The following is a 15,155-nucleotide window of genomic DNA, read 5'->3' as shown; positions in this document are numbered from 1 at the left end:
AAAGCGGGGCTTCTCTGGTGGTGCAGTGGTTAAGAACCCGCCTGCCAACTCAGGAGACACGGGTTCAAGCCCTGGTCCGGGAAGATCCCACATGCCGCGGAGCAACTAAGCCCATGCACCACAACTACTGAGCCTGCACTCTAGAGCCCGCGAGCCACAACTACTGAGCCTGTGTGCCACAACTACTGAAGCCCGCCCGCCTAGAGCCCGAGCTCCCAACAAAAGAATCCACCACAATGAGAAGCCCACTCACTGCAACTAGAGAAAAAAACACGTACGAAAACCCAGTGCAGCCAAAAATAAATAGATAAATAAATAAACTTATAAAAAAACTAACAAAGCAATTACAGTCTATTGATTTTTGCCTTTATTTTGTATCAGGTAGTATTAGTAAGGTTCTGTATAAACTTTAAGACATGCATAGCAGTTCTTCTTTACCTTATGGCCTATTTCTCTCCCTTGTTTCTCTTCCTCTAGAGGTATATTGCCACTGGCGAACTGGGGAAAGCTACTGACACGCTAGATTCTACAGGGAAAGTAACAGAAGAAAAACCTTACGGTAAGAAGTTCATCTTAGGTAGTCCTTGTTTTTAATATTTAGAGAAAGTTTCTCTGAATTCAGAATTTAAAATAAATCTCATATTCCCAGTGATTTTAATTATCAGTACATTTCTTTGGGTTAAGAAGGTTGGAAATGGTTTATCACATATTTGCTTATTTGGTATGTCTGTTAATAAAGATTTATAATAATTACCTCTTTTCCTATAATCAGTTTTTCTTTAATGTGCAGAATTCTTCCAAATAACTCCCTTGCCAAAAACCATTTATAGCTAGGATTTAGGACATTTTTCCTAATGAATGTGAAACAAAGCAGAGAAACTCTCTTGCTAGATTTTACCTGCATCTTGCCATTGTTGTTTTGTTTTTGTTTTTTATAATTATCTCTTAGCTGTTGAAATAAATGTACTAGGTTTAGTACTTTAAAATTGATCATATTCCTGTGCTTTTGGAGTATGTAAAAAGATAAGACAAAAGGAAAGCTGTTTCTCTAGCAATAAAGCAGAACTCATTGGGGCCCACCTTAATTTTTCTACCATTCCTTCTTGCACTACTTTAAGAAAGGACAGATAAATGAAATGGTTTCCTAGCAATTCTCATAGTGCTTATGCTATTTATAATGCAACAGTTGTGGTTTTTGTACAGTCAGTTCACCTACATTATTGTGTCATCAATTGTGAATTATTTGTAAGCTTCCTGGGTTTCTTTTCTGCCTGGGCTTAATATTATCTTTTTTTAATGTACCTATAGGCAGTCTAGCATCTGCTTCCCTATGTTTTTATGTTGAGTGGTCTTAATATATATTACATATTACCCTAGTAGTGAGACCAACCTTCTTGTTCATAATAGCTTCACTTGTCCAGTTAACATTTATATGTGGCTTAGTATCTTGCATGATTAATCAAGCACCAAAATGAAAAGAAAAATCACTGATTTATTTTGAGTCTTTTAAAAAATAGATGTTGAATTAGCCTTGAAATTATTATTATTATGGAATAATAGCAAATGCTCACTTAATGGAAACCCAACTGCAATCTTCAGCCAGAATGCTTTTAAGATTCAAGCGGCCTAGGAGGATGTCAGCGATTTCCAGAGTATCCTACAGTATATGTCAGTACACATATAATTAGAAGAATGGTGAGGAAGTGAAATTGGTGAGACTTGGTTGGATGGGGTAATGACAGAGAGGAGGTTGTTAACCACGACCTAGGTTTCTGGGTTGTAAAACTGGTTACATGATGGTGCAGTTCGTTGAGTAGGTGATATTAGAAGAGGACCAGGGTGATGAAACTACTTAAACATACTCTTCCTTCCTGCCCTTAAGCATTTTGGAATTTTTACAAACTCTACTTTGTATTGTATCATTTATAACCTTATTTACTTACCTTAAAGAAAGCATATTAGTTTGTTAAAATCGTCTCATTATAATCTTGAAAAGCAACTTTCTTTAGGCCCTGAAAAGGAGAGCTCCCTATAGTTTATTGAATAGTATTTGTAGTCCCAGAAAATGAGAGCTCAGAGAATTTTGCTGATTGACGTGATTTTTCTGTATGATTTCTGTAAATCAGTAAATGTTTGTCATCTGTTTAAGCTGTACAGCAGGATACCAGGGGGAAGATAAATATAAGACCTACCCTGTTTCCTTAAGGAACTTCTGTCATATAGAGAACTAAGACCTATGTTCTCAACCCTCTGTGAACTAATACGAAGACCTATAACCTATATTTTCTAATGGCTTCTTTATTATCCTGAAATAAAAGTCAGAGGTATTCTCCACTACCTACACGTTAAAAAAAAATCAGTGTTAATACAGTAAATGGACTATAAAGAAGAAATAAAGGTAATTTGTAGCAAAATAGACACATCATTATGTAAATACACAGATATTACTACATGGAAAGTCTTCATGAAGTAGTCATATATATATTATATATAACAGATACTTATACATAAATCACTGTGAATGCCACAAGTCAAATGCGGACTGACAGGAATGTTGTATTGATGACTCAGTACTGGAAAGTTCAGTGTATGTAAGACTGTACAAAGAATTCTGCGTTTAAATGGGAAATGGAGTTATGTTCTAGCCTAAGGTAATTATAAACAGACTTTCACCCACATGAACATCTGGCAGACCTCCAGAAGTCATGCAAGGGCATAGGACAGTTCTTCACTGTGCTGTACCACTGCACATTGCAGGAAATCTAGCAACCCTGGTCCTCGCCTATTAAGTGCTGCTGATGTCGCCACCCTACCCAATCATTATAACAATCAAAAATACGGTTCTTAATTAACCTGTTGAGAACAACTGACATCTGGATAAAGTAAGGCAGTATGCAGTAAATGGCAAGTGAATGATCTTAGGTCATTTTATCCTATCTAGACATAATATATATATATATATATATATATATATATATTTTTTTTTTTTTTTTTTTTTTTTTTTTTTTTGCGGTACGCGGGCCTCCCACTGTTGTGGCCTCTCCCGTTGTGGAGCACAGGCTCCGGACGCGCAGGCTCAGTGGCCATGGCTCACGGGCCCAGCCGCTCCGCGGCATGTGGGATCTTCTCTGACCGGGGCACGAACCCGTGTCCCCTGCATCGGCAGGTGGACTCTCAACCACTGCGCCACCAGGGAAGCCCGACAAATAATATTTTTAGCCATAGAAAATGAGTCTGTAGCTCGGTAGACACAACGTTCAAACCATATTAATAGGGGCCCTTTCTTTTATCCTCTATCCTGACACCTTCTGTTATTTCTAAATAGTGTTTTTCACCATTTATTAAAAATCAATCTTTGTGCTAATACCAAACTATCTTAATTGCTATAGTTTTAGAATAAGTCTTGTTATCTGAAAGAGCAAGTTTTCCTCCCTTTTCTATTTATTTATTTATTTTTGGCTGCGTTGAGTCTTTGTTGCTGCGCGCAGGCTTTCTCTAGTTGCGGTGAGCGGGGGCTGCTCTTCGTTGCGGTGCGCGGGCTCCTCGTTGCGGTGGCTTCTCTTATTGTGGATCACGGGCTCTAGGTGCTTGGGCTTCAGTAGTTGTGGGACACGGGCTCAGTAGCTGTGGCTCGCGGGCTCTAGAGCGCAGGCTCAATAGTTGTGGCGCATGGGCTTAGTTGCTCTGCAGCATGTGGTATCTTCGCGGAACAGGGCTCAAACCCGTGTCCCCTGCATTGGCAGGCGGATTCTTAACCACTGCGCCCCAGGGAGGCCCTACTACCTTACTTTTATAGATTTTCTTTTATAGGTTTTTTTTATAGCTTTCTTATCAATGTAAGGAAATTGTTTTCTATTCCTAATTTGCCATTTGTTTGTTTTTTTAATCATGAGCAGCCATTGAATTTAATCAAAATTTTTTTGTATCTGTTGATTTTCCTCCTTAGTCAAATATTAAACTAACTTTACATTTCCAGAATAATCCCAACCTGATCATAATATGCTATCCTTTACATAAATTGTTGGATTTAGTTTGCTAATATTTAGTTCAGAATTTTTGCATTTTTGTCTATGAGTGAGATTACCCTGTATTTTTCCTTTCTCTTAATGTCCTTGACTGGTTTTGATATCAAGGTTATACCAACCTCATAAAATGGGATGGGGAGTATTCTCTCTCTTTTTTTTATTCTCTGGAAGAATTTATGTGAGATTGGCATTATTTCTTTTTCTACTGTTTGGTAGAATTTACTGGTAGACATCTGATTCTGGAGTTTTCTTTATTAGGAAGCCTTTTAATCATGGATTAGATTCCTTTACTAGCTATCAAACTTAATATTTTTTATTTCTTGTGTCATTCTAGATAATTTTTCCCCTAAGAATTTGTCCATTGCATCTCAAATTTCCAAGTTATTGGTATAAAGTTGTTTATTGTATTCCTTTAAGATTTTTCTTTTTATTTTGAAATAATATCAAACTTAGAGAAAAGTTGCAAAAATAAAGCCATATTTTTATAGATTTCAATGTACAGATCTTTCACTTCTTTTGTATATGAAATCTTTAAGTACTTCGTTTTTTTAATGCTATTATAAATTGGATTTTTTAAATATCAATTTCCGATAGTTCATTGCTAGATATACATAGATGGAGATGAGTTTTGTGTATTAATCTTATGCCTTTCAGCCTTGCTAAACTCACTTATTAATTCTAGTCGCTTTTGTAGATTCCTTGTTAGGATGGGTCTAACGGAGACTTTTTTTTCAGGTCTGCATTAGCCCTACTCCAAAGGCATGGCTTTTCTTGGGTGTCTATCGAGTGCTGGGGTATTCAGCAAAGTTTCTTCATTTTGGGGGGTTGGAATTTGGACATCTTCCAGCCTTGGGAGAGGTTTGGTAGTAGCTCATTTTTAACTTTGTGAAGACTCACTATATATATGCGCAGCTTGGAATTTAGCCAGTTTCAAGTGGACCCCTGTAGACATCTCTTTCTCTGTGTAATGCTCTCAAATTCCAGCTGCTGCCACTTCCCCAAATTCTGATCTTTGCTCAGTGTTCTGTTTGCTATTCCCCTCCCTGCAGTACAGTTTAGAAAGCACCCCCAAGCAAAAGCAAGTGATTGTGGGCCTTACCTTGTTTTTTTCCCCTTCTCTCAGGGATGATAGTCCTTGCTATGTGTTGTCTAATGTTTGAAAACAATTGTTTGCTGTATTGTTTCCAGTTTAACAACTGCTTTTGGTGACAAGGCTTGTCCAGTAACCATTTAACTCTATCCTGGGTGAATTTTTTTTTTTAAGTCTTTATTGAATTTGTTTACAGTATCGCTTCTGTTGTTTATGTTCTGGTTTTTTGGTCATGAGGCATGTGGGATCTCAGTTCCCCGACCAGGGATCGAACCCACACCCCCTACATTGGGAGGCAAAGTCTCAACCACTGGACTGCCAGGGGAGTCCCTGAATATTGTTTTTAAATCCATCATCCTGCTTTTAACTCCATAGTTCAGTTAAGTACCAGCTTTCATGTTGGAAGTTCACTGGAAGAGCCAATAAATTTTAAGCAAATAATAACATGTAACATGGTCTTGTATATATTAATTTTATGGGAGTGACTTTAAAAAAATTAATTTCAAATGAATACTATCACATTGATGATTTATTAATTTGCTAAACAAAGAATAATTACTCAAGCTCTATGGTACTTCTGTCGTACCTATCATCTTCTACCAAAGGTCCTTCTTTTGGCCAGTTATTGGATATACTTGCTTTAGAGATTTTATTCTTGATTTCTTTTTAAATCCTTTGGAGGTAGAGTCTTTATTCTTATAGGGACAATTATTATTATTTGGATCAGACTAGTATCATGTTTCAGATATAGCCAGCATGCTTCACTACATATTAAAAATACCTAAAATATTATATTTGCTTTTATTGTAAAATAACTTGCTGCATAGGCTTTCTGTCTGGTGATTCGAACATCAAATGAATGATTCCTTGGTGACTTTTAAATGCTCTTTTAACCTTGAGATTCTATTATTCATCAGCAAATTAAATTCAGCAAGAATGTCTTTAGTACCATCTTAATTGTGTGCATTATGTAAGAGGAAAAGCTATCTTTGCCTTTAAGGAGATAAGCATTCCATTGGTGAGGTAATACCTACATATATATAGTAGGTGACAGTTAAAAATTGTGAATGATTAATTTCAGAATGAACAGCAAAACCATAAATGCCTAGGATGCATGGCAGAAGTAGAATGAGAAAGAGTACATCTTGTCACCTTGTGTGAGGGAATATCAGTAAAAGAGCCACCGAAGCAGGACAAAGGAGCACGCATTGGCAGGAATGTCAGTAAAGAGACCAATTTGGCGGAAGTAGAAAGCTGTTTGGTCTTATTTTTAAAATGTGTGGCAGACTAGATTGTGAGCTATAGCAATTTTATCAACAGTGGCATTTCTTTCAGCAATTGCCAGCATGGTGGTCATGTTGGCTGTCTAGATTTGGAAGTTTTGCATAACTAAGGTGCCACCAGTAATTATGTTTTAATGTTTCAGTAGAGTAAAAAATTTTCATGGAAAAATCCATTCATATCATGAGATACATCTGTTTGAAAAGCAGTTTGAACAGAATAGGCTTTTCAGATCTGCCTTTTTGGAGCTAGATGTTAGAGAAATTCTTTTGAGTTCTGTAGCTCTCCTCTGAGTCTAGTAGATTCTGGTCTTTTGTTCATGTTTAGCTTGTAAGGATCAAGGTCACACTGAGGTTAAGACTCTTTTGCTGCATTGATATTGAAATCTGGACACGTTCCATGCTGTTTTTTATTCTGTTGTTCGAACAGTAATTCAAAGCACATTAGTTTTTGTTTAATATTGTTCAAATAAAATCAAATGTGACATGTATACACCAGAATAAAAAGTTTAAATAAATTGCCTACAAAGTGAAAAAGAAGACTGTAATTTCTTTCCATCGCTATAACCTAAACAGGTTATAGAATATTTCTGTAACTTAGTTTATTACTGAATATGAAATATGGATAGTCACCTATCTATATGTGAAAATCCCAAATATTGAATTTCAGTGTGTTATAGTTTTCAGTTGTTAAAATTATAGAACAGTACTTTAATATTGCATCATTTTGTTTGAAAGAGTATCATATACAAGCTGAAAAGCTTTATCTAAGACAGATAAAATCTTTGCTATGTATATTCTCTTTTTGCACTGGGCTTATTTTTGAGGCAAAAGCCAGACTCCTGACTGCAATTCAAAGAGCAGTGAAGGAGACATAAATACAACTTTACTTGGGGACAAAGTTAATGTGAGTGTGGAAAATGTATACCATACAATACAACAGTTTTGAAATCTATCAGGTAAAATTTTAAATGTGGTTAGTACTTGATAATCTACAATAACTTATTCAGTTATTTATAATAGTTGATGCCTGGAAAACCTTAGAAATGAACTTTACTGGTATTTTTCTACTTACTTTCTGATCACTGCATTTTTGGTTTTGGTCACTGCAGGACCATTCCTATAGCTTTATGCAACATTTTTCTCAGGTCTTCTGAAGGCCATAGTAAGTATGTAGTAAATGCATATAAGATGATTGGATCATTTTTAATGGAGAAAAAAATGAAGCAAAGGAAATTAAATTTAGTCTTAATATTGGACAATATAAGACTTTCCCCTTTTTATCTCATTAGCATGTATTTTATCCATCTCAACAAGGTAGAATTTGACCTGCAAAACATACATTGTAATAAATGCTTTGTTGGAAATTTTTTTTTAATTTTCAGAGTTGTCAGTGCTGTAAAAATAGCACATGTACTTCTGTGGTTGTTTTAGTGTCACTTTTTTGGTTCATTTTTGGCAGATAAAATAACACAGGAAGATCTTGAAGGCATTCTACAGAAGTTTACTGGGAATATAATGCAAGTACCTCCCCTGTAAGTTCAATTAATGAATTTGAATAAATGTTTAATTTTATTTTCCAGTGGCTAACATCACTTTAATGAAAAAAAAAAAAAAGAAGAGGGGCTTCCTTTTACTATATGGTGAGGCAGGTTTTAAATCTGACAAATGATCAAGTAAGGTGAACCTGATTCAGATAGGATGCAGAGCTTCTGACACTCTCTAAGAGGTAGTGGGATGTCGTCTCCTCTGTCTCTGGATATTGCCACAGCCTGACCTCTGTGCTCTTCCAGGATTTATTGGTTCTTCTGATTCCATCTGTAGACATCAGGGCAGTTCTGGAGAGCAGAGATGTCACTTTTCCCAGAATTGCTGTGAAGGGACCAGTCCAGTCTGGTACAGGCATCAGAGCTGTGATTCAGAGTCCAGTTGGCACTTCCTGTCAGGTGTTGGGCCCATTCCTTTTGGGCCCAGAACCTTATACTTCACAATTCTCTGCAATAAATGAAACAGATGAGAATTATAACTTATTAAAAGTATAATGATATTGATTTACCAGTTAGCCATATTTTTGTGCATGTTACCATTTCAAGCAAATTGCTTCTTTTTTTTTTAATGGCTTATAGGATGTGTCAGGATATGTTACTAACAGTTCTTTTAGAATTTAGAATATATTTTGTGTTTTTAAAAAATCTTAAGTTTTTTCAAGAACACTGAAATATCTATGGAGAAATGTTTCTTCATAATTTTGCCTCAAATGTGAAGACTTAAAAATTGTAGCAGGATCTGAATAAACATTATTTTGGATCATTATTGTTAAGATATAGTAAACATTTATATTTATAAGAATCATTTTAGAATTTTCTTCTCTGTGGTTGTTGCAAGGATTTTGTGGTCTAGTAAAATTTAATCACACAAAGATAAGATCTGTTATTTGCTTATTTGCTCTTTGGAAACATTTTGGTAACTTATATGTGAAAATGAATATTATTATAATGGAAATATATTGTTAAAAGGAAATATAGCTGAGATCATTGTGACCGGAGACCCTTAACCCAGAATGAGGACTAGTGAAGACATGAATAGCCCATCTCCAGGAAGATAGTTAAAGAGAAATATTGACAACATTGCTCACTGAGTGCCAGAATGAGCTGTATTAGCCTCAAAGATATTTAGGAACTCTATCTGTGACACCATTGTGAAGTAGATTAGAAGAAAAAATGAGTTCATTCTTAGAAGGATTTTCAGTTTAAAGGGCTGCTAATCATCCTTTCTTTCCATGCTGTAATCTGGAATTATTCTCTCTTTCTTTCTCAATCTCTCTCTATTCTTCCTCCCTCCTTCTCTTCCTGTCTCCCTCTTGTACCTTGCAAGCTATTCTGCATTAAAGAAAGACGGACAGAGACTTTCAACTTTGATGAAGAGAGGTGAAGTAGTAGAAGCAAAACCTGCCAGGCCAGTTACCGTGTACAGTCTTTCCCTTCAGAAATTCCAGCCACCATTTTTCACATTAGGTAAGATGAAGAAATTTGAAAACATTTGTATTTACATGTGCCTTTATTTTATATTTGGCTACTTTTGTGTAATTTTAATGGATCCCTAGGATATTGGAGATTTTTAAAAATTTGAATTTAAAGAAGGTTAGAATTTGTTAATACCTTTTTGACAGCACAAATAATGAGAATACCTATGGCTATATGGAGGTTCAGAAATGTCCTAAATAGTCTGAGTTTTTCATATATTATATTATCTTACTATAAAGTTGGAAGTAACATACTTTGGATCTTTATGGGGAAGAATAGGTAAGGAGTACATAGTTTCAATATTTTGTATTTTGTATTTTATTATCTTTTGGATACTTGTTCCCCATTTTGCCTAGTACCTGATAGCTTACACTCAGTTTTTTATTGACATTAATTTGTCCTTTTAAAACAGTGCATTTTCAGTTTTTGGACAAGAAATTCTAAGAGTGGAGTGACCCCCCCCTTCTTTTTCACCAATAAATTACTGCTAAAGATCATGAAAACATAGGAGTAATGGGTAAGGCAGAAATGTATTCCTAGACATGTGGTAAATTTTAACTCAAGTTATCAATTTGAATTTATCTATAATCCATATTTGAAATAAATTTAAAACCCAAAAAGTTTTTTTCTATTGTTTGGAAATTTTATGATCTCCTAGCAAAAGCCCTGAACGTATAAGAGCTGTGGAGAATCAAAAGCTGTAGTTCTTATTAATCCTCAGGCTCCCTGAAATTGACCCTGCTCCCAATTTCATGGTGCACATACTGAATGGGATTCCTTGTAGACATAATTTCCCAAAACCTTTTTTCCTAAACTTCATTGCTTTTTTTCCCATTGACATTATTATTTAGTGTGTATTAAGTTCCTGTAGATTGTGGGTTTTGTACAATTTTCTTAAAAAGTCACTCCTTAAGTTTCCTGATTCTAAAATATTAGGCAAACAATGAAACAAACATACTAAAAAATGTTTCACTCCAATCCATGAAAATGCGGCCTCTGTGTTGGCACAATAGATATTATCTATGAAAGTCAAAAAACCTCAAATGTTTCCAGTTGCATTTGTTCACTGGAATTTGTAGTAGTCCATATTTGACTCTTTTCACCAAAGTCAAATATAGTGCAAGAATGTAGAACACCTACATTTGATCCTAGTGCTCATTTTTTTTTTTTATCTCAGCAGTGGCTCCCAACCTTGAGTTGATGGGGAAAAAAGGAAATTGAAATCCCCAGGTGGGGAGTTTTGATTAATTCCCTCAAATAGCTTTATTTGTATGCTAAGCTAGAAACAGAAAGTAGTCCTCTTCTGTGAAAATACAGTTCTTTTCCGGATGTCTTCTGGATGAATAAAAATAATCCAGAGCCCTGCGCTTAACCAATAAACTTGTATTATACTGCGTTAAGAAGATGTTTAGTTATGCATTCAATTCTGGTACATTGTGTAATCTTAAGTTATTTCATGATTTTTTCAGGAATATTTCCAAGAGAATATTTAAATATGCTGAGTTCTCCATGTAGTATATTACCCCAAACATAATTCCTATCACTGAAAAGGGTTTTTTTTGTTTGTTGTATTTTTTGAGTGTACAAATCTGAAAATATTTTTTAAATCTACAGCTCATGATAGCAAGGCTGAGATGTTTAACCATTTAAAGCTGATTAAATGAAAAAGATGTACAAATCTGAAAATAGTTTTTTAAATCTGCAGCTCATAATAGCAAAGCTGAGATTTCTAACTATTTAAAACCTATTAAATGAACAAGGCTGAAGTATTAAAGTGGTATGACTTGCCATGTAATTTAAAATGGGTTCAAGAGTTTCTGCTGTTTGCTTTCTCCACACTCTGACTTTCCAGTCTCACAAACACATATGCTACTGGATGAATAATTTATATTTTAGTGCATAAATGTTTTATCACTCGATTGTTTGCATAGTACATTTTTACATTTGTTTAGGGGCATCATTTCTATGTAAAGTGGATTTCATAGGCGGTTAGCAATTTACCATGTCACTGTTAACATTCCAGATGTTGAATGTGGAGGAGGTTTTTATATCAGAAGCTTGGTCAGTGACATTGGCAAAGGTAAGCATAAAGATGAATTATGAATTATCATTTAGAGAGTAATATTCCTTTTTGATGGGAAGAAGGAATTTTCCGTTTTCCATGTCTCTGGGTACTGGCCTTAGGAACTGGATTCTTGCCACCTTCCACCTTCGAAGCGTTATAGGTTTATGGAAGACAATTATCAGCGTGAGCAGCTGCAGTGAAATGCTTGTAATGGGAGAGAGGAGAAAAAGAGGAATAGAAAATGAAGATGTGAATAATGAATCTAAGGACCAACATTTTTTTCAAGTATAAAATATTTTAACTCAAAGTAGGGATAAGAAGAAAAGATTAACCCTTCTAAAAGTTATTTTTATCGCTACAAGTCAAATTTTTTTTTAAAAAAACTGGAAGCCATAGTCTTACAAACAGCCAGGAAGTTGCAGTTCTGGCCCTGCCATTTTCTGGCAGTTGTGACACTGGACAGGTCACGTTACTTCATCCGCAAAGTGAGACTAATTGTTACCTCATGGGGTTGTTTCATGGGTTAAATAAGAAGAGTGTGTGCAACTTCCTTGTAGACTTTAAAGCAGTTTATTAGGTGAGTTATTAAATGTTATTTTGCTCCTTAATTGTTTCTTAATCTCAAGGCTCTTGGCTATTATATTGGATAATTAGAGTTTTACATTTGAGGTGGTTTTGAGAGTTCTGAATCGAGTTCTGTCATTTGTAAAATTATAGCCGATGAAATACTGAATTACTGCATCATTTATGTTGCTTCAGTATTTGAACGAAATACTGAATCATTTATCTTGTGTTTTCTTTTCACCTTTTGTTGCCATAGAACTGTCTTCCTGTGCCAATGTGCTAGAGCTGACCCGCACTAAACAGGGACCCTTTACACTGGAGGAGCACGCCCTTCCCGAAGACAAATGGACAATTGATGACATTGCACAATCTCTTGAGCAGTGCTCATCCCTTCTCCCAGCAGAGATGGCACTTAAAAAATCAAAACCTGAGGAGTCTAATGAGCAAGTTTTGAGCTGTGAGTACATAACTCTAAATGAGATAAAGGGAGAAGATGATGTGATTAAGACATTTTAAGTTTGGCTTGGGATTGTCTTCATTTCCTGGTTGACATTTGAATCCTGTGTGCAGAATGACAAGCTGTGTGTGTGCCAAGACAAACGATTCTTTTTTTTTTTTTTTTTTTTGCATGAGGAAAAATGTCCATCATTTATGGTTTCTATGGTGCACAATTTATCTGCTGTACATTATAAATAGCCTTGAAGTTGTTCAGTTCTTGCTGTACTATAGAATGTTCTTCTAGGATGTTATTATGTTGTTAGATTAGATTCAGGAAAATCAACTTTCTGGTTTTGATCTCTCATCAAAGTCTTTTCCTATGAAAAAGTTGACCACATTTTCTAATCAGAGGGGAAAAAATGAGCTAAATGTTTCTTTGGTGTGACAAAGTGAATGTATATTAGTTTCTTTGACTTTATTTTGGCTTCCTCGTGACTCTGGTTATTGAAATTCCTTAACTATGTTTGAAAAAGCCATTATTTAACTCATGTATTGGAGTTTATGATTATTAGGAACATTTCTTTGATAAGGCTGCACTTATCTTGGAAATAGCTGTGTTTGTTTAGATCTTAGAAGCTAATAAACTTCTATCATAAATATTTGTGGAAGAACCAAATTATTGCTGCTACCACTAATGGAATGTAAATAGAAGACTAAATGTTTAATTAAATTCACCTCTACTCTCCCATTAGCACAGAACAGCTCCTATGGCTTATGTTTTGGCAGCTATGAGATAGTTTCCTGGTAATTTAATCAGTACAGTCGACCACCCTGTACCAATTTACTAAATAACCTAATTTAAAAAAATTAAGCTAAAGAATGCCTTCAATGAAAAACTTCTTTATTCTTTAGTACTTGTTTATACATCTTTATAGGGTATTAATCCCCATGATACTTTGCTTTCAATTTGCTCTTTCAAGTGATGTTTATAGATGCTGAGATTGCTGCCCTGCATTTCCAGTTAATCCCTTCTGCTCTAAATGTTTAAAAACAGTTATTCTCAAACGTTTTCATTCAGGTAGCCTACTGAAAGTTCCCTGTCCCTCTTTACCATAGTTGTGAAAACAGTCACATTCTGAAATAGTAAATTTCATATGTAATGAGTGCTTCATATTTTTGTTATAGGAAAGCAATATATAATGCAGCATCTGTAGAAATTTTCAAATCCCACTGCATTTATCCAAATAAATAGTTTCAAAAGGAAGACTTGTTAAATTTTTCATCATATAAGAGTTTTTACATTTTTATGGATTGTCTTTCTTTCAAAGGTGGTTGCTTTGCAACCTCTAACTTATAAATTTTAAATATGTAAACAAACGTGATCTTATTTGTGGTTAACCTAATATAAACTCAATATAAAAAGTTATATGCTTCAATAGAACATTTTCAGCGTATTGGCAACATTTTTCAAGTGGAAATGGAAATATTAAACCATTCTTAGTATGACACAGAAAATTATAAGGAAGAGTTAATTATCATAATGCCTTAAATAAAACACCAAACACACAAGGTTGTAAACTGAAGCTTTTACAGTTTTACATATTCATATCTAGTGCCCTGCAGTTTGTGTAACCAAAGGTGGCAGTGGCTGCCTCTTTCTGTTGGAATGGCACAGGTTACAGTATGTCTTCATACACTGCCAGCTAAGGTCCAAATAGAGGAATATAAAACAACTAGGGCCTCTCTGCTCTATTTCTCAACTTAAAATTTAACATGTATAATTTACTAATGGAGAAGAGTATAAATTTTTGGAAAAGACAAGTGACTTTTTAAAATGGTAACCAATCTTTTTCTTTTATTGAAAACATTGAAGAAAATGTTGCCAAATGGAAAAATTACCAAATCCTCACCATCCTGATACAGTGACTTCAGAACTTTAATTTCGTTTATTATTCTTTTCCCTTCTTTTGTTCACATAATTACAGTCTGAAGACACCTATACTTTTTTATTGACTGTTTTTTTAATTTCATATTCTTTTACTATTTGTATTTAGCTTTGACAATGATTATTTTAATCATATTACTTCAGTTTGTTTAAACCATTTCTCTATTGCTGAATACTTAGGTTATTTTCAATTTTACTAGGGTAAGTTCTGGGAGCGGGATTATTAAATGGAATAATATGAACAATTTAATTTTCCTTAATGAGTTTGCCTTATTGCTTTCCCAAAGAGTTGTAACATTTTACAGTGTCATCATTTGAGTATGTCAGTTCACTAAAAGTCTACAGCTTTGGGTGGAGGATTTATATGTCGTTGCTCATTTAGTAAGTTATATGGGTTCAGAGTTGCTCTGATTTGCTTTTGTGTAACTTTTTCACATACTTTGTTCACTTATGTAAATAAATGTCTTAATGGTTTCTTTATACATTTGTGTGAGTTATTTGTGCAGTAAATACTTGTAGAAGCATTTTCATGGCCTGTTGTCTTTCTTATTTTAGTTTCATTTTCCATTTTTACTAACCACATTTGCTAACTAATATTAAGAATTCTTCCCCTTTTAGAGTCACCAGATTTATGACTATGAATAGTTAATATTTATTGAAAACTAAAGATATTATTCTTAACTTTCATAAGCAGCTGTAACTGATCAAGATTCTCTAAAAAGTTT

General features: G+C 34.6%; 1 protein-coding gene across 1 annotated transcript in view; it reads left to right on the top strand.

Annotated features, from left to right (window-relative positions):
* Positions 1-14,912, top strand: part of TRUB1 (TruB pseudouridine synthase family member 1) — a 31,046-nt gene extending 16,134 nt beyond the window's left edge. Inside the window, exons 4-8 of the mRNA XM_081221693.1 lie at positions 478-559; positions 7,858-7,930; positions 9,270-9,409; positions 11,442-11,498; positions 12,304-14,912. Of these exons, the coding sequence (XP_081077819.1) occupies positions 478-559; positions 7,858-7,930; positions 9,270-9,409; positions 11,442-11,498; positions 12,304-12,563 (612 nt within the window). The 3' untranslated portion in view covers positions 12,564-14,912. The remainder of the gene's footprint in view (positions 1-477; positions 560-7,857; positions 7,931-9,269; positions 9,410-11,441; positions 11,499-12,303) is intronic.
* Positions 14,913-15,155: the final 243 nt, after the last annotated feature.

The sequence above is a fragment of the Mesoplodon bidens genome (assembly GCF_964165515.1).
Source record: "Mesoplodon bidens genome assembly, chromosome: 1".
NCBI lineage: Eukaryota > Metazoa > Chordata > Mammalia > Artiodactyla > Ziphiidae > Mesoplodon > Mesoplodon bidens.
This window is presented reverse-complemented; position numbering and strand designations above follow the sequence as displayed.